This window comes from Pongo abelii, chromosome 6 (genome assembly GCF_028885655.2).
Source record: "Pongo abelii isolate AG06213 chromosome 6, NHGRI_mPonAbe1-v2.0_pri, whole genome shotgun sequence".
Classification (NCBI taxonomy): Eukaryota; Metazoa; Chordata; class Mammalia; order Primates; family Hominidae; genus Pongo; species Pongo abelii.
This window is the reverse complement of record NC_071991.2, coordinates 54,388,716-54,413,066: the sequence shown is the minus strand read 5'-3', so window position 1 is coordinate 54,413,066 and position 24,351 is coordinate 54,388,716. Positions and strand designations below refer to the sequence as shown.

At 39.0% G+C, this 24,351-nt stretch overlaps 1 protein-coding gene and 1 pseudogene across 4 annotated transcripts in view; one reads left to right on the top strand and one right to left on the bottom strand.

Moving 5' to 3' along the window:
• The first annotated feature begins 255 nt into the window (after positions 1 to 255).
• The window catches only part of GARS1 (glycyl-tRNA synthetase 1), a 42,265-nt gene continuing 18,169 nt past the window's right edge, over positions 256 to 24,351 (top strand). For 2 of the 3 annotated variants that reach the window (XM_054559081.2, XM_054559082.2), the window contains exons 1-8: positions 256 to 616; positions 4,259 to 4,360; positions 5,407 to 5,509; positions 6,519 to 6,660; positions 8,202 to 8,290; positions 8,664 to 8,740; positions 18,330 to 18,475; positions 20,857 to 21,006. In XM_054559081.2, the coding sequence (XP_054415056.1) occupies positions 395 to 616; positions 4,259 to 4,360; positions 5,407 to 5,509; positions 6,519 to 6,660; positions 8,202 to 8,290; positions 8,664 to 8,740; positions 18,330 to 18,475; positions 20,857 to 21,006 (1,031 nt within the window). In that variant the 5' untranslated portion in view covers positions 256 to 394. 3 annotated transcript variants of the gene reach the window in all.
• On the bottom strand, positions 11,024 to 13,474 carry LOC129060668 (ATP synthase subunit a-like; annotated as a pseudogene). The gene has a single exon (XR_008527524.2). The product of XR_008527524.2 is annotated as an ATP synthase subunit a-like (transcript).

Here is a 24,351-nt window from a genome sequence, read left to right as displayed (position 1 = left end):
CAGAAACAGAAGTGTCCGTTCAAGTAGGTCGGCCGGGGTGTCACTCGTATAAAAGCCTATGCTTTGAAGGTTCTCGTGTGTCTCGGCCTGCAGGTCTCGCTCAGAGCTGTGTCCTTGAACATCCACCCTGCTGGGGTGGCTTGACGTACTTCTGGGCAAATGTTCGCTAGCAGCCCTACCTACCTCTTGCCCGAACCGGAGAAAACCTTCGGCTGGGTCCTTCCGGGTTTTGTGTCGAATCTGCGGCGGCGACCCGGCGCCGCGTCATGGGGTGGTGAATGTGCGGCCGCACGCGCGCCGCGTCGTTTACGCGGCGATTTCATCATGCTCCGACCCCGGCCGCGCGCGCCGCTTCGGTCGCCACCCTCTCTGGACCGCCCAGGGCCGCCGGCTAATGCCCTCTCTGCGTCCAGTGCTGTTTAGAGGTGCTCGCGCCGCTCTGCTGCTGCTGCTGCCGCCCCGGCTATTAGCCCGGCCCTCGCTCCTGCTCCGCCGGCCCCTCAGCGCGCCCTCCTGCGCCCCGATCTCCTTGCCCGCCGCCGCTTCCCGGAGCAGCATGGACGGCGCGGGGGCTGAGGAGGTGCTGGCACCTCTGAGGCTAGCAGTGCGCCAGCAGGTACCGGTGTTTTGCGCCCTCCGCTAAGCCTCCGGCTCTCCTCCCAGGGCCTTCTTCTGGCCATCCTTCCCTGCTCCCCGGGGAACTGTCCTCCTCTTCGGTTACCCCTTTCTTTCGCTCCATCCTCTGGCGTCTTCTTCGCCTCCCCCACTTTGGTCCCAAGTCCCCGTGCGTCAGCCACCTCCTCTCCCGCGGACCTCCGTCCTCCTCTCTTTTTGGATGACTCCCTGGAACCCCTCCGACTTCCTGCGTCCCTCTCCTCCGGCTCCGTTCTTCCTTCCCCATTCTGTCACAGCCCGCGTCTCCTCTATTTCCAGTGGGGCTGGGATATGTGACCCTTTGGTTCTCCTCGCCTCCTAACTGAATAACCTTAACTTCAGTTTTCCAGGCTCTGCTGTACTCTTTGTGCACCCTGGGTGGAAAGCTTCCTAATCCTTTCCGTGGTCAATGATGAGCCGAAAAACTGCCGGTTCTTTCATCTTAGGGCCAGGCCCTTTAATCTTCAGGATGCTTTGAATAGTGTTTCCTCCTTAACATCTTCCTTCATTCAGTGCTTAGTTTAGCAGAATGATTGGCTGAGAAAATAGAGTTGAAACGTGGATGTGGGGAGGTGTCGAACTTTTCTGTTAATGCTGTGAACTCATCATCCTTTGCTCTTGTCATCTTTTCTGGCTTCTGAAAAGGCCATTTGGAACCAGTGAGCCCTCAGATCGTAAACCTGGGAAACTAAGTGTTGCGGAGTGAAGTCAGCCATCCTTAGTACGGAATATTTTGAAATTTGATTTTCCCGAAGGTGAGGGAAGGTTTCATGGGCTGGAGGACTTGGTGATTTAATATAGACCTCCTTTTCCTAGGGCACTGCCATAGAGATTAGAATTTAGAGATGGCAAGGAAAAGATTATTTCAGGTGATTCGCATTTCCAATTAGGGAGAGCCAGAGCTTGCAGTAGGACCCCGGAGATCATGACCTAGTAGTAAACACCAAACGGGTTTCTCCTGCATGGGCGCCTGATGCAATAATTTGCCTTAGCTACAGAGGGTGGAACCCTCTCTCGGAAATAATTCATTGGGGCATAGCTGCCGCAAATTCAGCCACTTTGCCATCTGTCCTCTTCGCTGGTTTGAGCCTGACCGATTTTAATAAATAGCCTTTCATTTTGAAATATCACCACGGGCTTAACATTTTTCTTCATGATTGGTGTCAGAACACCGATTGCATATTCTGTCTCCCTCCACCCACCTTCCACTCCACAAATAAAATTAGGTGTGGTTCCTTTGTCTTTTCTTAACTTGCCATTTTAAAAAATATCCTTCCCTTTAGAAGGGAGCATACAACTAATTTGGGGGAAAAAAAAACACCACCACACCCAAACCCCTCCCTCTGCCACGTTAGCCTGGAACTGCAGTGAAAATCATCCATCGGTAGTTAGGACTGGATCTAGTTAACTAAAGTAAACTTTGATCGCCGCAGCTTTCCGATGCTACTACTGTCTTGTATATTGTTTATGTTGTCTTGATTATTAATTGTTTTGTACTTTAAGATATTTTCCGAATATGCGAGTTAGTTGATTTAAATTAGTTTGGATATTTTTTCTAATTTTCCAAGAACACATATATATCAGTTAGTTAATTGTGTGAATTACTGAGTCCGATGTCAGCTGAAAGATAATTTAAAGATGATCTAATTTTACCCATTTTTTGTATATGGGGAAATGAGACACACTGTCACCCCTATCCATTTTGGATAATTCCATTGTGAAGTGCAATTGAAAACCTTTCCAGAGTGGGATTTTTACTTAATGACTGGTCTTGTTAGTAGCACATGTTTCGTAGAAATTTGTTAATCTGGAAAATGAATGAAGTGAGTTTGTCACTTTAAGAAAACAACAGTTAGTATTTGTGGCCAATAATAAAATTCAAACTTTGGGGAAATTTTAGAATTTGGGAAGACACGTATCTTTTGCTGTGAGCTTGGCAGCTTCACAGTCCTTAAAGATATCTGTGATGAGATGAGTGGTGATATTAACAGACGTGGATTTTTTTTTGATAGTATTTGGATAATCTGCATAACTCAGTGAACCAATGTTTTCCAGGTGACCAACGCATGATGTTATGAAATCAGGTATTGGTGAAAGAGCCATTCAAAGCTTAAGATACGTTAATAGATTTATTCTAACAGTACAAAAAATTCATTGCTGTAGTTTCTGAGTTAGAAATAACCTTGAAGAAGCTACCACTTGTCAGAGTTTTGAGGTAATATCAAAGAATATCCATAATTATCCGAAGTGGCTTTTTAAATTATTTTTCCTTTTCCACCTACATATGTCTTTCTTCATATACTTTACCCAGAACGTCATATTGCAAAAGAAGCAGACTTTCCACATTAGTCTTTTAGGATTTTTCACAGATTGAGGTTACCAAAATAATAAGTGCCAAACTCAAAATTTAAAAACCCATGAGGAAACAAGCCACCTTGAGTGAGACTCAGGGGAAATGATAATAGAATTAGATCCTCCAAAAGTATTAGAATAATCACATATTTTTAAAATGCTTAAGATAATTTTTTAAAATAAAAGAAGTACTCAAAAATATGAGCAAAGAACAAGAGACTACCAAAAACAATCACACAGTGTGAAAATGAACCACATATTGTATGGAAATAGATCACTGAAATTAGAAACTCTGTTGGGTGCCCAAGGGCTATATCAATTTAACAACTTTAATTACTCAGCTGAAAGTTTTTCATCCTATATAGGTAATATTTTGTTTGTTTTCTCAGATGACCTAGTCCACCATATTACTATAAATATGGAATTAGTATAGGTTGTTGGAAGTTAATAAAATAATTCAGAAATATTAGCAAGGAAAAAATTCCAACTGTAAAGAGAAAGGCAAAGGAAGATGAGCCAGCAGTGACTGAGAAGAACGGTCAGAGAAGTGGGAGGAAAACTGAATAATTTTTTTATTTTTTTGTGAGAGAGAGGAGAGAGATTTAAGAAGGTGGTCGATTTATTGGTTCTTCTGTGTTCTCAGTACAAATCTTGCTCTTTCATACTTTTTAATCAATGCTTTTCTCTCCTCCTTTTTCACCCCTCTATACCCAAAGGAAAAAATTCACCCTGTGAGCAGTTATTTGTTAACTTGCCCATGTGTTCTTCTAGATTATAAATGAAGAGGGCAGAGACCTTCATTCATAATGACCACTCACATAATAAACATTTGAATTGCATCATTCTTTTTTTTTTTTTCATTTTGTGACGGAGTCTCACTTTGTCACCCAGGCTGGAGTGTAGTAGCATGATCTTAGCTCACTGCAACCTCCGCCTTCCAGGTTCAAGTGATTCTCCTGCCTCAGCCTCCGAGTGGCTGGGATTACAGGTGCCCCCCACCATGGCCGGCTAATTTTTGTATTTTTAGTAGCGATGGTGTATCACCATGTTGGCCAGGATGGTCTGAAACTCCTGACCTGAGGTGGTGAGGAGGGCCTTTCAAAGTGCTGGTATTACAGGCGTGAGCCACCACACTTGGCCTGGATTGCATCATTCTTACACAGACTTTTTAAAAGCCATGCTTAAAAACACATTCCTAACATTTCTTGACTTCTGAAACCAATCCTAAATATAAATTCTCTTCGTTGGCTAGGGAGATCTTGTGCGAAAACTCAAAGAAGATAAAGCACCCCAAGTAGATGTAGACAAAGCAGTGGCTGAGCTCAAAGCCCGCAAGAGGGTTCTGGAAGCAAAGGTGAGTCCTGGGATGCTAAAATAGGAACATAAGTAGGTATAGGATTGTTCATCTTTAATTTCTTTGGATGGGAGAGACCTAGAAAAGTTTCTGAACAAGTATCATTTGGTTTATCTGTTTATCCATAATGCCTTCTTCTCCTTTCCCTCTACCTGGTAGACTCCTCATCCTTTCAAAATGCAACTCAAAATGTCAACTTTTTAATAAAGCCTTCCTGACCCTGCAAATCCTGGACTCAATACGCTACATGAATTTCCATGGAAAGGATTGTGCTCTTCTTTACGACTTCTCTTATGCCTGGAAATAATGATTTTTGTTTGTTTGTTTGTTTTAAGGAAAAGGTCTGTTTATTTGATACCTGCTCCCAGACCTTTCAAACAATAGATCTCCCATCACCAAACTTAAGTTGTTTTGGGGTTTTAAAGTAACCATTTTGCTATAGCAATCCACTAACAATTCAAATATTGCTTATATTGCTTATCAGTATCTACATCGAAGTAAACTTAGTCTTGTTTTTTTTTTGAGATGGAGTCTCGCTCTGTTGCCCAGGCTGGAGTGCAATGGTGTGATCTCAGCTCACTGCAACCTCTGCCTCCCAGGTTCAAGTGATTCTCCTGCCTCAGCCTCCCAAGTAGCTGGGATTACAGGTGCCCACCACCATGCCCGGCTAATTTTTGTATTTTTAGTAGAGACGGTGTTTTGCCATGTTGGCCAGGCTGGGCTTGAACTCCTGACCTCAGGTGATCCACCCACTTCAGCTTCCCAAAGTACTGGGATTACAGGTGTGAGCCACCGCACCCGGCCAAGCTGTCTTGTAATCTTGGAAAGGATCATATATTTTCCTAAATGATTAAGTAAAGATATCTTTTATATTACTCAAAGGGAAAAAAAGACCTATGGCTTCTATTGTTTTTAACCTATCAAAATCTTGTCTGTTTGATAAATTTTATATTTAATTCTGGTGAGGAATAAACTAAATTCAGATATATAAGTTCAGATTCCCACCCACCCCTCCAATCACTCACTTTTTATTTAATCTCTAACAGGAGCTGGCGTTACAGCCCAAAGATGATATTGTAGACCGAGCAAAAATGGAAGATACCCTGAAGAGGAGGTTTTTCTATGATCAAGCTTTTGCTATTTATGGAGGTAAGGGATTAATGACAAAAAGAACTATTGTGTTGTTAGTGGCTCTAATATTATACTTAAATCAAGAACATGGTTTGCCTGTTGGTATCCACTTGTATCAGGCCACAAAGCAGAGGATGGATGTTTTGCTTTTGTTTGCTTGGAGTCACCATTTGGTGTAATACCTGTTATTTTTCTCCACTGCATTTATTCTTGGAGAGCACTTTTTTCAATTAGGATGTAGGGAATTGTTGGAGGCCCATGTATGCATTTGATGTGTCTGTGTACTCATGTACTCTTTTTAAAATGCAATGGAGACTGAAGAGCAACAGAGGGCCATTGTAGTACTGGCTAACTATACTGTGCCCCTTCACACAGGGGCAGGGATAAAACAGTCCTTAGATTATTCTTTATGGTCATCTGCCAGGAGAAAACATTCTTCCCAGGGATATAGATAAATCACTCTGAATACCATATGAAGGTATATAGGCAAATACAATTCACTGATGAAATGTAAAACTATATTTTTCATAGTCAGCGGATTATTACAACAACATTAGACATATAGTACTTTGCCACTGAAAGTTGACTTGAGTTTGGCTAAGTGGATCTGTAAATGTTTACCCTTTTGAGGTTAAACAGTGCTTCAAATACCCAGGAATAAATTAGAGAATTGGATGCTAAAATTATGGATCATTGTTATCAGATGTTGTGAGAAATTATTTTGTAATTTTTACGGCAGAAAACCGTAATCTGCTTTTTCATTCTGTTCTCTAAGGGGGAGCTTTTGTTGTAGATTTTGGGCTAGTCCTACTTGAAATTACAAATATAGAATTAGTAAATGGCATAAGAGCTTTTTTATTTTACTTCCGTCAGCTAGCTGAAAGTAAGGCTCTTCAGTATTGAGGGATTTGCAATGTTGACTTGAATACACTTTTAGGGAGTATAGGTATCAGTTTCTCATGTCTCCTTGCCTTCATTTGTTCAGAATAACAAGGTAAAGTATTTGTTTTCCTCTCATATTCTATAGGTGTTAGTGGTCTGTATGACTTTGGGCCAGTTGGCTGTGCTTTGAAGAACAATATTATTCAGACCTGGAGGCAGCACTTTATCCAAGAGGAACAGATCCTGGAGATCGATTGCACCATGCTCACCCCTGAGCCAGTTTTAAAGTGAGGTCTTACTTTGGAGTGGGGAGAATCCTATTTTAAATAAAACAACTTATTAAATTATTTAATATACTTATCTAAATAACTTCCTGATTATAAAGAACTACTCATTTCATGTAGAAAATCTGGAAAACATGGAAAAACAAAGAAATGTATACCTTCTGCTCACAGATAGCCATGTTAAGATGATTGTGTTTGTCCTTCCTGTTTTTTCTGTATGTCCCTATGTATTTCAGTGTTAGCAGTACACTGCTTATTTTCATGTAATATAGATGAACATATACTCATGTCATTAACTATTCATCTAAAGCATTTTTAATGATAGCATAGTATTCTGTTTTATGGAAGTGCCATAATATGTTAGTTTGTGCCATATTGAAAGCATTAAGGTGTTTCTCATTTTTGACTGCACCGAATATCTTGATAGATGGATTTTTGGGTATATCCTTGATTATTTCCTTAATACAAGTTTTTAGAAGTTCTGAGCAAAGGTATATTTGTAGAGATTTTCAATTAAATACTATTTGTATTGAAGTTTCAATACAGAAACTTAGATTATTCCTACCAACATTATTGAAAGTAGGGCAGAATTTCTTTTTTTTTTGAGACAGAGTCTTGCTGTGTCACCCAGGCTGGAGTGCAGTGGCTTGATCTCGGCTCACTGCAAGCTCCGCTTCCTGGGTTCATGCCATTCTCCTGCCTCAGCCTCCCAAGTAGCTGGGACTACAGGTACCCGCCATCATGTCTGGCTAATTTTTTTTTTGTATTTTTAGTAGAGACAGGGTTTCACCGTGTTAGCCAGGATGGTCTCGATCTCCTGACCTCGTGATCCGCCCGCCTTGGCCTCCCAAAGTAGGGCAGAATTTCAGAATGTGAAACTGAAAGAGGAATTCTTGCCATTTTGTAACTCATCATTATTCATTTAAGGTTGCCTGGTGGAGAGCTAATTTTTACTATTGGCATCCGTTAGGTTCTCTTAATAATTTCAGCCAATTAAGATGAGGAATTCTGAATGATGGCTCTGTAAGATCAGGACTACCTATCATTTTAGCTACTTGTTCCACCAATAGGAACTTTGTAGAGATAATACCAATGCCAGTACAGGTTTCAGTGGCAGAAAACACTTTCCTTAAGGTTCAGTGTCTATACTGAGCTGTCATGAATTCTTAACTAGTCAAATTCCCAATGATTTTGGCCTTTGCTTAGATCACTAATAATAATGGCATAGGCATGGATTAATTGATCCTGAAGAATAGTACAGACTTTATGACAACTTGTAGAAAAGAATTGTCTTTTTATTGTCTAGTTAACATCTTTTTTCTTATGGGAAGGAAGAATGTGGGAGAGGGTGAGAAATAGATTTGAGGAAGAATTTTCTCTGGCATACATTACTGTCTGTCATGGATACATCATTACTATAGATATGGGAGCTTCCATCTTTGAAATATACAGATATAAACATTGATGGGGAATTATCTTATAAGGTAATATCTATGTGTAATTTGTATAAGAATGACAAATTGGGTTGGCATTTGTTACTTTAGGACCTCTGGCCATGTAGACAAATTTGCTGACTTCATGGTAAAAGATGTAAAAAATGGAGAATGTTTTCGTGCTGACCATCTATTAAAAGGTGAGGTTCTTCATGTCCTTCAGGTAGGATTGATCAAAATAAAAGGTTTAAACTTTCTCTCAGATGTTTTTCATTAAATTTTTTATTGAGGCATAACATTCAAAGAGTAAAGTGCACAGATCTTAAGTATATATATCAAGTCCCTTATTTTTTAAAAAAGTTGTACGTAGATAATTAGTTATATACAGGTAATTTTTCTAAGTAGTAAATGAATCAAGACAATACCATGACTGCTGCTGTAAAATCAACCGTGGGATTCATGTAAATTAAGAACTTTATCCTTGGATTTACTTTTTAATTGTCCAGCATTGAAACTGAAAAGTGCATTGTCCTTTTTCCCATTGATTGACATATGTCAACACTGTTCTTACAGCTCATTTACAGAAATTGATGTCTGATAAGAAGTGTTCTGTTGAAAAGAAATCAGAGATGGAAAGTGTTTTGGCCCAGGTGAGTACTCTAAAGATGTTATTAGAGTAACCTAGGTGGTCACTGTCCTTCTTTCAGTGTTTAATGACTGTTGCATTTCCCATTATGCTGACCCTGGCCACATTGTAAAGAAGCAGAGGTCAATTCTGTCCTTTATAGCATCTCTTTTTTTTTTTGCATTTTTATTTGCTTCTCTCTTTTGCAACTAACCCTTTATTTCAGCCAAAACTAACAAGTCAGTGTAAATGGGCATTAAATTTGTCTGTCCTTGGAAACTACTTTTTTGGATTTAATAGCTAAAACCACAGGAGTGACTGATGATGGGTAGTGTTCAGCACTGGTGTGGAGATTTCGGGGCAGATAACTTGATGAGCACTTTCTCACTGGCTACTTGATCTCCCTCTGCTTAGACCCTGATTTCGTGCTATTATTCTTAGAACCTCATGAGCAGGTCCCAACTTTTCTGTCCTTGCTTTTCTCAGTTTGCCTGTAGGCCTAGAGTTTTATAATTTGTATGATATTTAAGCTGACAAATTTTAGAGAAGACAAAAAAGAGACCACACAGATAATTTATTCCGACCTTTTACCAATTGCAGGAATACTTTCTATATAAGAAGTAGTTCTTATCCTTGTTTTGGGTCACAGACCACCCTAAGAATATGGTCAAAACTGCACGTCTCCCTGGGAAGATGCATGTGCTCATGTATATATGTTGCTGGTGTCTCACCTCATCTATTGGCTGTTCCTTTTAGGCAAAGTACATTTCTCCAACACCATGTTTAGTCATGAGGTTTACTGAGGTTCACCTCTTAAATTTTATTTACTTCCTTGGGCAAAAAAACAAAAAACCAGTACTGTGATTATACCTATTTTCTTTACACCAATCTCTCTCTCTCTCTGCCTGAATATAGAACTCCCTAATTTGTTGTTTTTTTCTCATGGGAATTACTGGATACTTTTCCACTGTTGTCCTAATTTTTTTTTTAGCATGCTTTTTTTTTCTCTGTGATAGTTAACTTTCCAACATAGCTAAAATAATTTCTCCTTCTTCATTTACATTGAAAACTTTCTTAATTTGGCTGTTGAATCATCTGCTGATTTATTTTGATCCTTGTGGAGTATAATTTTATCCCTTGCTTGAAGCTCATTGTTTTAGTACAGTTACGAAAGGGGTAGGCTATGTGTTTAGTTAGGGGATTGAGAATGAGGATAAGGCGTATTATACCGTAGCCACCTAGTTTTAAGAGCACTGCGGCGAGTACTATTGAGCCGGCAATGGGGGCTTCGACATGGGCTTTAGGGAGTCATAGATGTAGTCCGTAGAGGGGTATTTTCACTATGAAAGCCATTGTGTATGCTAGTCATATTAGGCTGTTGGATCAGGAGTCTGTTAGTTCTCGGGCGGTGAGAGTTAGTAGTACAATATTAAGTGAGCCTAGGGTGTTGTGGGTGTGGATTAGGGCAATGAGTAGGGGGAGGGAGCCTACCAGTGTGTAGAATAGAAAGTATGTGCCTGCGTTTAAGCGTTCTGGTTGGTTGCCCCAGCGGGTGATAATGACTAGGGTGGGGATGAGAGTGGTTTCGAAGAGGATGTAAAATATAATTAGTTCTGTGGCTGTAAATGTTATGATTAGGGAGATTTGGAGAGAGATTAGTATGGTGAGGTATAATTTTTTTCGTGATGGGGGTTCGTTGGGTAGGTGATGTTGGCTTGCTATAATTATGAGGGGCAGGAGTCAGGTTGTTAATATTAGAAGGGGGGTTGATAAGGGGTCGGAGGAGAAAAGAAGGGAGTAGCTGTACAGGTTGCTGTTGGTTTGATTAAGGAATAGTAGGGGGATGGAGCTGATGATTAGGCTGTGGGTGGTGGTGTTGATTCAGATTATGTGTGTTTTGGAGAGTCATGTTAGGGGTAGCAGTATGACTGTCGGGATAATTAGTTTTAGCATTGAAGCAGGTTTAGGTTGTTGACGTAGTCTAGGCCGTATGTGTTGGAGATTGAGGCTAGTAGGGCGAGGCCTACTGCTGCTTCGCAGGCAGCGAAGACTAGTATGGTGATGGGTATGATGTTAGCTAGGAGAGAGTGGGTGTTGAGGGTTATGAGGGTAATTATAATGAACAATGATAACATTATTCCCTCCAGGCATAGTAGGGAAGATATTAGGTGTGAGCGGTAGACTAGCATGCCTAGGAGTGATATGGTGAATGCTAGTATGATATTTATATAGATAAGGGGCATTTGGTAAATATGGCTGTCATAATTTAATGAGTCGAAATCATTTGTTTTGCTTAAACTATTTACCAATTCGGCTCAGTCTAATCCTTTTTGTGATCACTCGTAAGTTAGGCCTAGGGCTAGGATGATAATTAATATAAGTGATGATGTGGTTATTAGTGGTAAGTTGGCTGTTTGTAGGGCTCATGGCAGGGGTAGTAGCAGGGCAATTTCTAGATCGAATAGTAGGAAGGTGATGGCTACTAAGAAAAATTTTATGGAGAAAGGAATGCGAGCGGGGTATGCGGGGTCAAACCCACATTCGTATGGGTCGGATTTTTCTATGTAGGGGTAAAGTTGTGGTAGTCAGAATGTGATGGTTATTAGTAGCAGGGCTAGGAGGGTGTTAACTGTTAGAGCTAGGACGAAGTTAATTACTCTTTTTTGGGCGTTGTCAAAACTGGTTAATTGGAAGTTAACGGTACTGCTTATACTAAAAGAGTAGGACCCTCATCAGTAGATGGAGACGTACAGAAACAGTCAGATTACGTCTACAAAGTGCCAATATCAGGCGGCAGCCTCGAAGCCAAAGTGATGTTTGGATGTGAAGTGGAATGATAGTTGGCGGGCTAGGCAGACAGTGAGGAAAGTTGATCCAATAATGACGTGGAGGCCGTGGAATCCCGTGGCTACGAAGAATGTTGAGCCGTAGATGCCGTCAGAGATGGTGAAAGGAGCTTCAATATATTCTGAGGCCTGGAGGAGAGTGAAGTAGATGCCTAGTAAGATTGTGATGAGTAGTGCTTGAATTATTTGGGTTCGATTATTTTCCATGAGGCTGTGGTGGGCTCAGGTAATTGAGACTCCTGATGCAAGCAGTACGGATGTGTTTAGGAGTGGGACTTCTAGGGGGTTGAGGGGGATAATGCCTGTTGGGGGTCAGTGTCCTCCAAGTTGAGGGGTGGGGGCTAGGCTGGAGTGGTAGAATGCTCAGAAAAATCCGGCGAAGAAAAAGACTTCTGAAGTGATGAATAGGATTATCCCGCATCGGAGACCTTTTTGGACGGGCAGTGTGTGGTGGCCTTGGTATGTGCTCTCTCGCACCACATCTCGTCACCATTGGTATATGGTTAGTGCATTGGTTAGTAGACCTGTTAATAGTAGGGTTGTGGAGTGAAAGTGGAATCACATGGTTAGGCCAGATGTTATTAGGAGGGCTGAGAGAGCTCCTGTTAGGGGCCATGGGCTAGGTTTTACTATGTGGTAGGCGTGTGATTGATGGACCATTATGAGTTGTCGTGCAAGTAGAGGCTTACTAGAAGTGTGAAGACGTAGGCTTGAATTAGGGCAACGGCAACTTCCAGGATTGTTAATAGGGTTAAAGTTGTAAGGGTGATGAGGGTCAGGGGGAGGCTGATGGCTAGCATAGCTAGTGCGGCGCTTCCTATTAGGTGCATGAGTAGGTGGCCTGCAGTGATGTTAGCAGTTAGGCGTACGGCTAAGGCTAGTGGTTGAATAAAAAGACTGATGGTTTCAATAATAATTAGTATAGGGATAAGGGGTGTGGGGGTACCTTGTGGTAAGAGGTGGGTTAGGGTAATTTTGGCTTTGAAGCGGAGGCCCATAGCTACCGTGCTTGCTCATAGGGGAATTGCTATAGCTAAGTTCATGGACAGTTGGGTAGTTGGTGTAAATGAGTAGGGGAGGAGTCCCAGGAGGTTGGTTGAGGCGATGAAAATGATTAGGGACGTTAGTATGAGGGATCAAGTTCGTCCTTTAGTGTTATGGGTAGTTATTATTTGTTTTAGGATGAGCCGGATTAGTCATTGTTGGATGATAATTAGTCGGTTGTTGATGAAATGTTTGGAGGTGGGGACCAGTAAGGGGGGAAATAAGATGACTAGTACTGCGGCGGGGAGGCCTAGTACTGTGGGGGTAATGAATGGGGTGAATAGACTTTCGTTCATTTTAGTTCTCAGGGCTTGGCGTGGGGTTTTGTTTTGGTAAATTTTGGTGGGGTGGGTGGGTGGAGGTGTGAATTTAGTAGTTTTAGCTGAGTGATGAGGAATAGTGCAAGGAGTATTGGGGTGATGATGGTGGGCCATGTGGTGGTATTTAGTTGGGGCATTTCACTGCAAAGAGGGGTCGATTCTCTTAGTCTTTAACTTAAAAGGTTAATGCTAGATTAGCTTTGCAGTGGGCCTCAGGAAAGGAGGTAGGATGGGTTGCGGGGTGGAAGAGTTATAAAGTGAATACGGGTCCTATTTCGAAGATTTTTAGGGGGATTAGTTCTAGGACGATAGGCATAAAGCTGTGGTTAGCTCCACAGATTTCTGAGCATTGGCCATAATACACTCCTGGTCGCGTGGCAGTGAATGTGGTTTGGTTTAGGCGTCCGGGGATTGCGTCCGTTTTCAGGCCTAGTGAGGGGACGGTTCATGAGTGTAAGACGTCTTGGGATGTGATTATTATGCGAACGGGAGCTTCGACTGGGAGGACTACTCGGTTGTCGACGTCGAGGAGTCGAAGGTCGCCTGCTTATATTTTGATACTGTTGAAGCTACACGTTCATCTCATTTTCTTTTCCAAAGGCATGCCCTTTATTAGAAAAAAATGGAAAATGCCTCTAAGTATCCCTAAAATTTTCCATTCAGAATTTTAGATTTACTGAGGTTTTGTCTCTATATATATGTTTTTGATCTTAACAGTATCATTCATTTCCAAGTACATTGTCAGAGTTGGGAAGTAACTGGTTGATTTGACAAGTCAATTTATTGTTTGAGCATTGGCCTTCTCTTTTATTTCAGATCTGTGTTCTAGGAGAGCGATTTGGTTTTTGACTTGCCATATCAGATACATGTACAGCTGTCAATATAATCTTCAATGAAAAGTAGGGGACCCATGGGAAATGGTGTAGCACTCAGAAATGGCCCTGGTGGATTCACTGGCTGAAAGCCCTTCTGTTGCTTAAGCACAGAGTAGTGTTTTCTGCACCTTAGTGTCTGACTCCTTTTCAGCTTTATGAAGCATGATTGTTTCTTTAAAAGGCCCTGATTCACCTTCTGTGGTAGGAAGACCTCTACTCCTATTATGTGGATTTAACAGCTCAGAACGAATTCTTTTGTTTCTCTTCTCTGTCTGTTTTTGTGGCCCATCTCTGGATGTTCCAGTTTAAAAAATCATTTTTAACTTGTTTATGAAAAATTCAAAACATATGAAATTTTATATGTTAAATAAAAACATAATAATTATGTACCTATCACCCTGCTTCACTGTTAGATTTTTTTGTATCTATTCCCCTCTCACTTTCCTGACTTCTTTTCCCTAATTTTTTGTGTGTGGTAGTGTGGGGACAGAGTCCCACTCTGTAGCCCAGGCTGGAGTGCAAGGGCATGAACGTGGCTCACTGCAGCCACGACCTCCTGAGCTCAAGCAATCCTCCTGTCTGGGCCTCCCAAGGTGCTAGGATTACAGATGTGAGCCATGGTACCCAGCCTGAATTTTTTTGAAGCATATCTCAAACATTATTTTATTATACCTATAAATTTTTCATTATCTATCTCTAAAAGAGAAAAATCCTTTAAAAATAAAGGATTTAAAAAATCCTTTTCAATCCTCTTACCTTGGGAAATGTTAACAATTTAATATCATCAAATATTTAATCAATGTTCATGTTTTCTAGGCTGTCTTAAATGTTTCCAGTTTTTAAAATTTGAATTGGGATCCAGATAAAGTCTATACTTTGTGATAGGTTGATATGTTTTTAAAATCTCTTCCAATCTGTATGGCCTTCCTTCATTCCCTTTTTCCCCCACATTTTCATTAAAATTTTTTTCAGGAAGCTGAGTCATTTGTTCCTTACTGTTTTCTACTGTCTGGATTTGGCTAATTATGTTATTGTAGTGAGGTTACACATGTCCATCTTTTTCTGTATTAGATTTAGAGGCTTGACCAGGTATTTTTGGCAAGATATTTGGTTAAGTGGTGTTATGGACTTCTGTCCAGAGGTACGTAGTACCTGGTTAGCTCTTCTGTGGGCTGTGGCCATTGATGTCCATTGTTTAGATGCATTAATTGATGAGAGGGTTTCAAAATGGTGATTTTTGTCATTCTGTTATTCTTTTTTTTTTTTTTTAGCTAGACTATTTCTATATGAAAAAACTTTTTCTATCAACTATTTGATTTATCTGAGACACCATTTGTAAAGAAAAGTGAGAATAAGTGCTTCATCCATTCTCCCACATCTTGTCTTTTTAAACCTGTTTTCCATTAGTTGGTTCCCTAACATCCTTCAGAAATGCACGAGTTCCTGCCTGCCTTTTCCTTTTTTCCTCGTACTGTTGTGAACTTTAGATTCAAATATTTGATATTCAGTCAGTTGCAGTTATCTTATTGATGGTTAAATTGTCCAGTCTTTGGTGACCAGGAGTTCTCTGCTGAGTCCTTTTGACACAGCCCTAGTAGTCTCTGAAAACTTCCTTTAATATGACAAGATATTGCCATCTCATCTTGTACATTTCCTGTCTCAGACTTGGAATCAGACATTTCTCCAAGGAGCCCTGGTACTTATTAGTGGGGATGGTATTGATCACTGATTATAAACCTGGTCAGTGATCTGAGCTAGGAAATTGATATTTTTTAAAAGATAAACTTTTCATGAGTTAATATAGATACTTAATAGTTTACTTAAAGTTAGGTTTATGGGGTTTTTACTATATTAATCTTAAATCTCTCTCCTTTACCCTCACCAAAAATCCCATTTCTCAGCAACAAAACATAATGATTGACATGCCTTATTTCCCACTGTATACGTTAACAGTCTCAGAATGACAATACCAACACCACCATCAGCAATATGAATGTTGAAAACAGTTAAAAACACTTTTATTGTTCTTTTCTTTAGGGATATGCCAGTACTGTATAGTCTTACAGTCTGATAACTGTATTTAAAGTAACTTGGAGTCATTCTCTCTGTGTGGTTATGTCATCAGCTAGATATGCAGTTAGTCCATATATTTCATTTTATTTTCAGTATTCAGGGTTTCATTTTTAAAAATTTGTTTTGTAATCATATAGCACAATAGCAAAGACTTGGAACCAACCCAAACGTCCATCAATGATAGACTGGATTAAGCAAATGTGGCACATATATACCATGGAATACTATGCAGCCATAAAAAGGATGAGTTCATGTCCTTTGTAGGGACATGGACGAAGCTGGAAACAATGATTCTCAACAAACTCTGACAAGGACAGAAAACCAAACACTGCATGTTCTCACTCATAGGTGGGAATTGAACAATGAGAACACTTGGACACAGGGTGGGGAACATCATACACCTGGGCCTGTCGGGGGGTGGGAGGCTGGGGGAGGGATAGCATTAGGAGAAATACCTAATGTAAATGACTAGTTGATGGGTGCAGCAAACCAGCATGGCACATGTATACCTATGTATCAAACCTGCATGTTGTATACATGTACCCTAGAACTTAAAGTATAATAAAAAAATTAAAATTTGTTTTATAATCATATAAAGCATTTTTTATACCTCCAAAGGCAAATCTAAAACACAAGGTATATTTAAGTAGTCTACTATCTTTCTCTTCCCTTTACCTTCCCTCCTTCCACTTCCCTGCTCCCTGAGCAGTTTTTAACCTAAAACAACTTCCTTTTTTAAAAAAATAGAATATAAACAAAGACGTATAGATATTTGTATGCCCACCTTTCTAGATAAATGGTTGCATTCCATACACACTTTTCTCCATTGTGGTTTTCTTCACATAACAGAATATTTCAGAGATTGGTCCCTCATAGTATATAGAGATTGCCTCCTTCCATTTTATAACTACGTAATTCGGCATTGTGTGGATATATTTTACATAACCAGTTGTCCACTGCTGGACATTTAGGTTATTTCCCATCTTTAACATTATAGATAGTGCTGCATTGAATAATTGTGTGCTTATATCTTTTCATGTTTTTGCTATTGTGTCTTTGGGATAGATGCCTAGAAATGGGACAAAGGATAAATACAAATGTAATAATCTTAGATATTGCCAGATTCCCTTTCCCAGGGGTTTTGATTTCTGTCTGTATTGGAGGAATCTTTTTCCTCCTGATTTCTTTTTAAATTATGCCTTTTATTGGAAAACACTATATATTCTTGAATTACCTGGGAAATAGATGTTCCTCAGGCTCTTTAACTTTCTACTCTAGTAGGACCAGCTTATATTTATGGTACCCATGTCTTGAAGTTCACTGGAACAATTTCCTCATTGATCCAGCCTCTTGGGTAATTTTATAATGTTATTTTGTGGATTCCTCCTAGAAATTCTGTAGAAATAGAGTCTAGAAGGCTTAATATTTTAAATTGCACATTGAAATCTGGAACATGTAGTTAGTGTGAGTGGGTTGCCTTTTTATGGAGTGGAAATACCATTGGATTTATGAGGGTAGCAAATATAATTGCTCTTTATTGAGTAGGTATTATGTACCAGGTCCTGCCTGTGCTAAGTACTTTACATGTTTTGTTTAATCTTCATAATATTCCTATATAGCAAGGTAGAAGCTGTTCTCCCCTGTTCTTAAAGAGGTTAGGTAAGAACTTAATCTTCAGTCACACAACCCATAAGTGGTATAGAGTTGGGAGATACGCCCAGGTCTTTCTGAACTCAAAGCTTCAGTTCTTATGACCATTAATTGATTTATTGAATTATTTTGTTTCTGTTAGGAGACTTTTAAGTTTTAAATATTGCTTACTATTAGATGGTTTGTCATAGTCACTTGAAATTCTTAAATTGGAGGGCATACATCATTTTACAGGATTTGGCATTGATGATCAATGTATAGAATGTGCAATACACTGGAAAATGCTGAGGTGAATAAGATACAGCTTCTATCTTCTTGGCGCTTAATATCTAATGGGAAAGGAAAGTTCAGTGCACATTTAATTATTCCATTGAGGAGAGGGTGGTGGCTATTAATAGTATATTTGCTTGACTGGATCTTTAAAATACAGAGAAATGCAGAAATGCACCTTAAATATGTTCAGAGTAGTAAAATTCAGCTTTGAAAACTTATTTAGGTAATTTCAGATTCTTGCCAACTAATAACTGTTATAATTGAATAAGAGGTATTTTGCTTTATCTTTCACTTTGAAACAGTGACTATATGAGTTTTAGGTCCCAGAAAGATTTTTTTTTTCTCTCTTGGTAAATGGAAAGTGTATAAATTGGTTATGGTTTTAATGTGGGTGTCCTGAAGGTTAGGTTAATTGTGATGTTCCTGAATTGTATGTGATTGTAACAGTGGATGGCTAGGGTTATATATAATACTTTATATCTTATGCCTTGTTTTCTCTGTCTTTTACACTAATTTCTTTATATGTCTTTTAGCTTGATAACTATGGACAGCAAGAACTTGCGGATCTTTTTGTGAACTATAATGTAAAATCTCCCATTACTGGAAATGATCTATCCCCTCCAGTATCTTTTAACTTAATGTTCAAGACTTTCATTGGGCCTGGAGGAAACATGCCTGGGTATGTATCACTTATTGTTTACCTGTTTATGTAATGAAGTTTTTAAGATTGCTTATATTAAAAGGTAAATATCAATGTTATGAAGGAAAAATTTTTAAAAAGTGATATACAGAAGTACAGATGAATGTATTATGGAGAAATAATGGCAGAAATAAGTCTTTAAAAAAATTCTTTCTGAATATTATTTCTTTTTTGGTATATATGTATTTTTTTGCCATAAAATAGATATAAAGTCTCTGATCACTATATCTTCTAGTTATAGCTGCATAGGGTAGAAGGGACAGTTGAAGAATGGTTTTAAAAGCCATTGAACTTATTGCTGAAGGATGTTTTAGAAACTATTTAGTTTAGCATGCCACTGTCCAATGGAACTTTCTGCAGTGATGGAAATGTTCTGTAATCTGTGTTGTCCGGTATGATTAGCTACCAGCCACATTTGGCTCTTGAGCACTCATAATGGGTCCAGCTCTTCTGAGGCACTGAATTTTAAAATTTATTTAATCTAAATTGAAATTTAAATAGACATGTGACTGGTGGCCTACCATATTGGACAGCAGAGGTATAGCCTGTTGATTTGAAAGATGTGGTTTTCACAGATAAAGAATATCTGGTTAGTTTACAGTGTGATTCAGAATTGGAATCTTTATCTTCTGATTCCTTGTCCACTGTTTAACAGAGTTAGCCAATGTTCCATTTCATAGCTTTAGATATTTTTCTTATGATAGGGTAAGAGAGTAAGTTTTTGCTACATGAGCTAGATAGATCGTGTTTCCCAGAGTAGGGACTGAAGAATAAGAAAACTGTGACAGAATGTGTCACAGTTAATTATTCTAATGAGACATCAGGTTGATTTGGAATATTTCATGGAAAGAGGCCAGCGGCAAGCCTTTCATTTTGGCCATATGTACAGAGAGTGATAAAATGAGACATAACCTGTGACCCAGACATTCCATTTCTGGGAACTGATCTAAGGAAATAATTCAGAAGGAAAGGAAATTATACTTAGAAGAAGTATATAAATTAAAAGTAGAAATAACCTATTCAGTAATTTGAGAGCGGTTAGACAAATTATGGTAAAGTGGATTAGTTTGGGATAATATTCTGCCACTATTAAATGTGAGAACTTTGTGCCATTATTTAGAAAATGGGAAGTATAAAATAGGTAATACATAATTTTATACATACTAACTGTAAATATACATATAAACTTTACTAACATTTGGATGAAATCTGGAAAGGGCCATAAAAATCAAAAGAGTTGGTCTGTTAAGTAAGAAGAGGGTACAATTTTAGGGTTTTTACCCCTTGGTTTTAAAGTTATTTTAGTAAAATACTTATTTTGAAGTAGGCCATTGGGAGCGCTTCCTTAGTGGATGTTTTGCACAGAATATTTCCTAGGAAATTGAGAGGGCAGTGGCTATAGTAGTGTATTTGCTTGACTATATCTTTAAAATACAGAGAAATGCGGAAGCCTCTGGTTGAAAATATAAAATACTGCAGAGAATAAAATGATTTGAAAAACTTTGAAAATTACCTGGCTTGGTGAGGTGATAGTTAGTGGTAAGTGAGTGCTGATGTTAAATGTGAGCCTATACTGATTTCTTTTTAGCCCCTCAGTTAAGTTTTAATATGTGGGTTAACAGAGCTAAACATAGGCATGGGTATTATTTTCCAAAGAACCTAAGATTGTCATCTGCCTCCATGTACATGATGACTTAGAAGACATCAGGGGCTTAAGGGGCACTATGGGAGAGGTGGTGTTTTTTGTTTGTTTGTTTGTTTGTTTTGAGATGGAGTTTCGCTCTTGTTGCCCAGGCTGGAGTGCAATGGCGTGATCTTGGCTCACTGCAATCTCTGCCTCCCAGGTTCAAGTGATTCTCCTGCCTCAGCCTCCTGAGTAGCTGGGATTACAGGCATGTGCCGCCATGCCTGGCTAATTTTGTATTTTTAGTAGAGACAGGGTTTCTCCATATTGGTCAGGCTGATCTCGAACTCCCGACCTCAGGTGATCCGCCCACCTCAGCCTCCCAAAGTGCTGGGATTACAGGTGTGAGCAACTGCGCCCGGCCTGAGGTGGTGTTTTTAAATTTATTTTTATTTCTGCTTTTTGAGAAGTGGGGTTTTGACTCACTGGTGTAATTAAATGAAATGGCATTGCCAAAGTAGTATTGCCACACTAATTACTTAATACGTTTTCTAATACGTGCTATGAAAATGTTTGCTACCGAGGACAATATTTCTAAGACTTCATTTTAGGGCCTGTACAACTTTGTTGTGAAAATGGCATATTTAGGACTTTTAGGATTTGTATCTAGAATTTCATGATTGTTGGAAAACATAATTTCTTTCTTTGTAACAGACTGACTTACTTAAATTTATAGGTACTTGAGACCAGAAACTGCACAGGGGATTTTCTTGAATTTCAAACGACTTTTGGAGTTCAACCAAGGAAAGTTGCCTTTTGCTGCTGCCCAGATTGGAAATTCTTTTAGAAATGAGATCTCCCCTCGATCTGGACTGATCAGAGTCAGGTACTGCTCAGGTTACTCTATTACAAATTAGTTCACTATACAAATTAGTGAATGACCTTGGCATTGTATTGAAAATGAAAGCTTGCTGTTTTGAAACAATTCTGCTTCATAATGCTGATTATGAATTTATTTTTGTCTTCTCCAAAAATCATGTTTTACATTTGGAATAATCTCTAAATGTAATCTCCAGGATGACAGGCAGTTTTTAGTGACAAAAGTGAACTTGAAGGGAAAGGAAGGAGGGTGGAGAATATCTTAAGAGTCTCACCTGCTCCAAAATTGCCTTTTTCCTTGTTCATCATATACTTCGAGGATGGTAATATCTTGATTGTCTAAACCAAAGCAATACTGGCAATGGTGATGTGTATAAAGTGTGGGGTGGGGTCGGGTGGGGTAGGGTGAAAGTTGTGGCAGGAGGATTGTTCTAGGTGTCTAGGGCAGACAACATTGCTGAAGTTGGGGTGAGGATGTATCAGTAACCAACTGGAGTTCTGGACACAACCTCCGTCCAGGTATTTGGGGGGCCTATATGACAGAAAGGCCAGCAAGCAAGCTTACCGTCATCACTCATGTTCACTCACTTGCCTCTATTCAAATAGCCTACTTTTGTCTGATTATCCAGGGGTGTGTGGGAAGCCATATTGGGGCTGGTGAGTTCCACATTTCTTTAGAAATTTATTATGACTTAGCTGTTTATGACTTAAGTTTTTTGTGATTTCTATACATGTTATTCCTGGTATCATCTCTTAGAGTAATACATTCCATATAAAATAAGAGGTGTAGCTAAACATAACTTTCTAAGGCCCCAAAGTGTTTTCCCTGCCTCAGCGCCCACCCACTTCCTGTCTTCTTACTCACTGTAGTTAGACTTGAGTCATAACGTAGCCCAGTCACTGACTCTGGATCAAAGCATCCACAGCACCTGCCTCATCTTATTAGTACCCATGATGCCATCTGGGAGAAGATGCCTATGTTCTGTGCAAACTGTATCTCTAGGCCCTTCAGGTTTACGGTTTAGGAAGGAGGGACTTACAGAGGAAAGAATGTGCACAACTTAGAGAAAGTTGGGGGAAGGACCCCTCTGGGCTTTCGTGTAAAAAGAGGAGGTCATCAGAAACTTTAGCCAGGTATGATAGCAATGACAAATTTGTCAGATTTGAGTCTTTGTTTTATTTCCCAGTGTCTTGAGTGTTTTTGTTTTTTTGTTTTTGACCGTTTCAATACCTAGCAAGCATGCCTTCCCAAACTGAGGAAGCTGTGTAAGGCTGACCTTGTCTAAAGCCAGTGTTACGAAGAGGGTTTACACAGAGTAGCTATGGGAAGATTATTGAGAAGGACTGAGAAGTAAGGCAGTGTCTGGGGCCTGTGCAGTAAAAAAATGGTGAGTAGGGAAACCAGCTTGGAACTTGGGAGTGATCCCAGGGGTTAACTGGTAGAAAGGCTCTGGGGCTTCTTAACAGTGGATTCTTCGGTCATTTTCACTTCAAAGTGTCGTGTCTGAATTCTGGCTAGTTTTGTTATGTCCTTTACAAGTTCCTGACCGGAAGTCTACTAATTTTTTCATGAGTCAGCATCCTCCTGGCTTTTGTTCCATGGTAGGACTAGGATTGGTTTATTTAGTGTTCTGATTCTTCTTGATGGCAGAGTTCTCTGGTGATTAATCTTTGCATAGCTGTATTTCCTTTTGTTAGTTTAGGGGTATTAGATTGTTCATATGAAGATTTTCTAAAATTTTATTTTATTTTGATTGACTTGTCTGTCTTCCTAGCCTGTGTGTATTTTAGTTCTCTACAGTTTCAGGTACAGTCTCTGAACTCAGATGCAGTTATTCAGAATTCTTATGATTCCTGCCTCCTATCTATGAGCTGAGATTATTGATGAGTAAATTTTGTATGATTTGTATGATTTCAAGTCACACGGTGTGGTGCTTTGATATGCTTATACATTGTGAAATGATTACCACAGTCAAGCTAATTAATGTAATTATCACCTCACATAGTTACTTTTTTTTTTTTTTAGTGGTGAGATCTACTTAACATCTACTCTTTGAGCGGATTTCAGGTATACAGTGAATCATTAACTATAGACACTGTGCTGAGATTTGTGACAGAACAGATGGAAAGACTTTGGCAGCAGCATTTTGGAGATTCTAGGCAGGGCCCGTAATTTATCCTGTCCCGCATTGTAGATGTTCAGTTGCTGTCAGCCCAATTATAAGCTATGTGAGGACAAACACCGTGTTTGTTTCTCTCACATGTATATGGGCGCAGAAGATGTTTCCTAGTTGTTGAAAGACAACTAAAACATAGGTGCTGCAGGACCAAATAAGAGACACTATTAAAAAATAAAATTTAAAAATTAAACCTCTTTTGCAGTGTATTTCATGTATTTTTAGGATCCATTTAAGCAATTTTACATTACTTGTAAAACATCTGAGATAATCATGGAAGTACACCAGAAAATGTGATTTTTCTTGAAAGAAGAGAGATTGATTTTGACTCATAAAATTAACTTGAAACACTTCCCCCGCAAATAGCTACTAAATTGCATTCAGAGAAATCTCTTTGGGAAACCATTACTGTGTGTACTTCATCATTAGGTAATTAGCTTGATGTTAGCTTGTTCAATTCATGCCTTATGTCCTTTGCCTTGAATAACACTTTATTTAAGAAGATCTTACTCCAAATAAACCAGCTGTATGATGCCATTATCAGTCATTTACTTTTTTGTAGCAGTAAAAAAGATGAAATCAAACTGCTATGAAAGCTAAAGAACCATTTCATTTCGCTTTTAATTTCCCACTCTTTGAAATGGGATGAAGAACTTCATTTAGTGTATACTTACAAAGACTTGCTAATGCTTTAAGGAAAACCATTTTATCTGGATGTCACTATTCAATATCTTATTTCTTTTGCATGTGATTTTTCGTATGTTTTCCTAATTTAAAAAAACTATATTAATCTGCCTTTAACAAGCTATTTTCAGTTAAAAGTAATAATCTTTTTGGATGTAGCTGGAGGGGAGGAATTAATACTTCAGAGAAGTTAGATCATGTTTATTTTAAATAATGAGTAATAAAATTTTCATTAATGTGTTTAAAAATAACCTTCACATGTACCCCATAAATTTGTAGAAATATAATACATCAAAAAAATTAAAATAACAACTACCTAGACAAATTTAATTCAAAATTTTTTTGGCCATTCCCTTAGGAAACCAACTTTCTGTTTAGTGAAAAAGACTACTATAGTATGGAGCCTTTATCACTAGAATGCAGTTGAAAATAGGGGCCTTATTGTTTTTTGTAGTTAAATATGCAGATTTATCGCTTACGTTTTTGCTTTC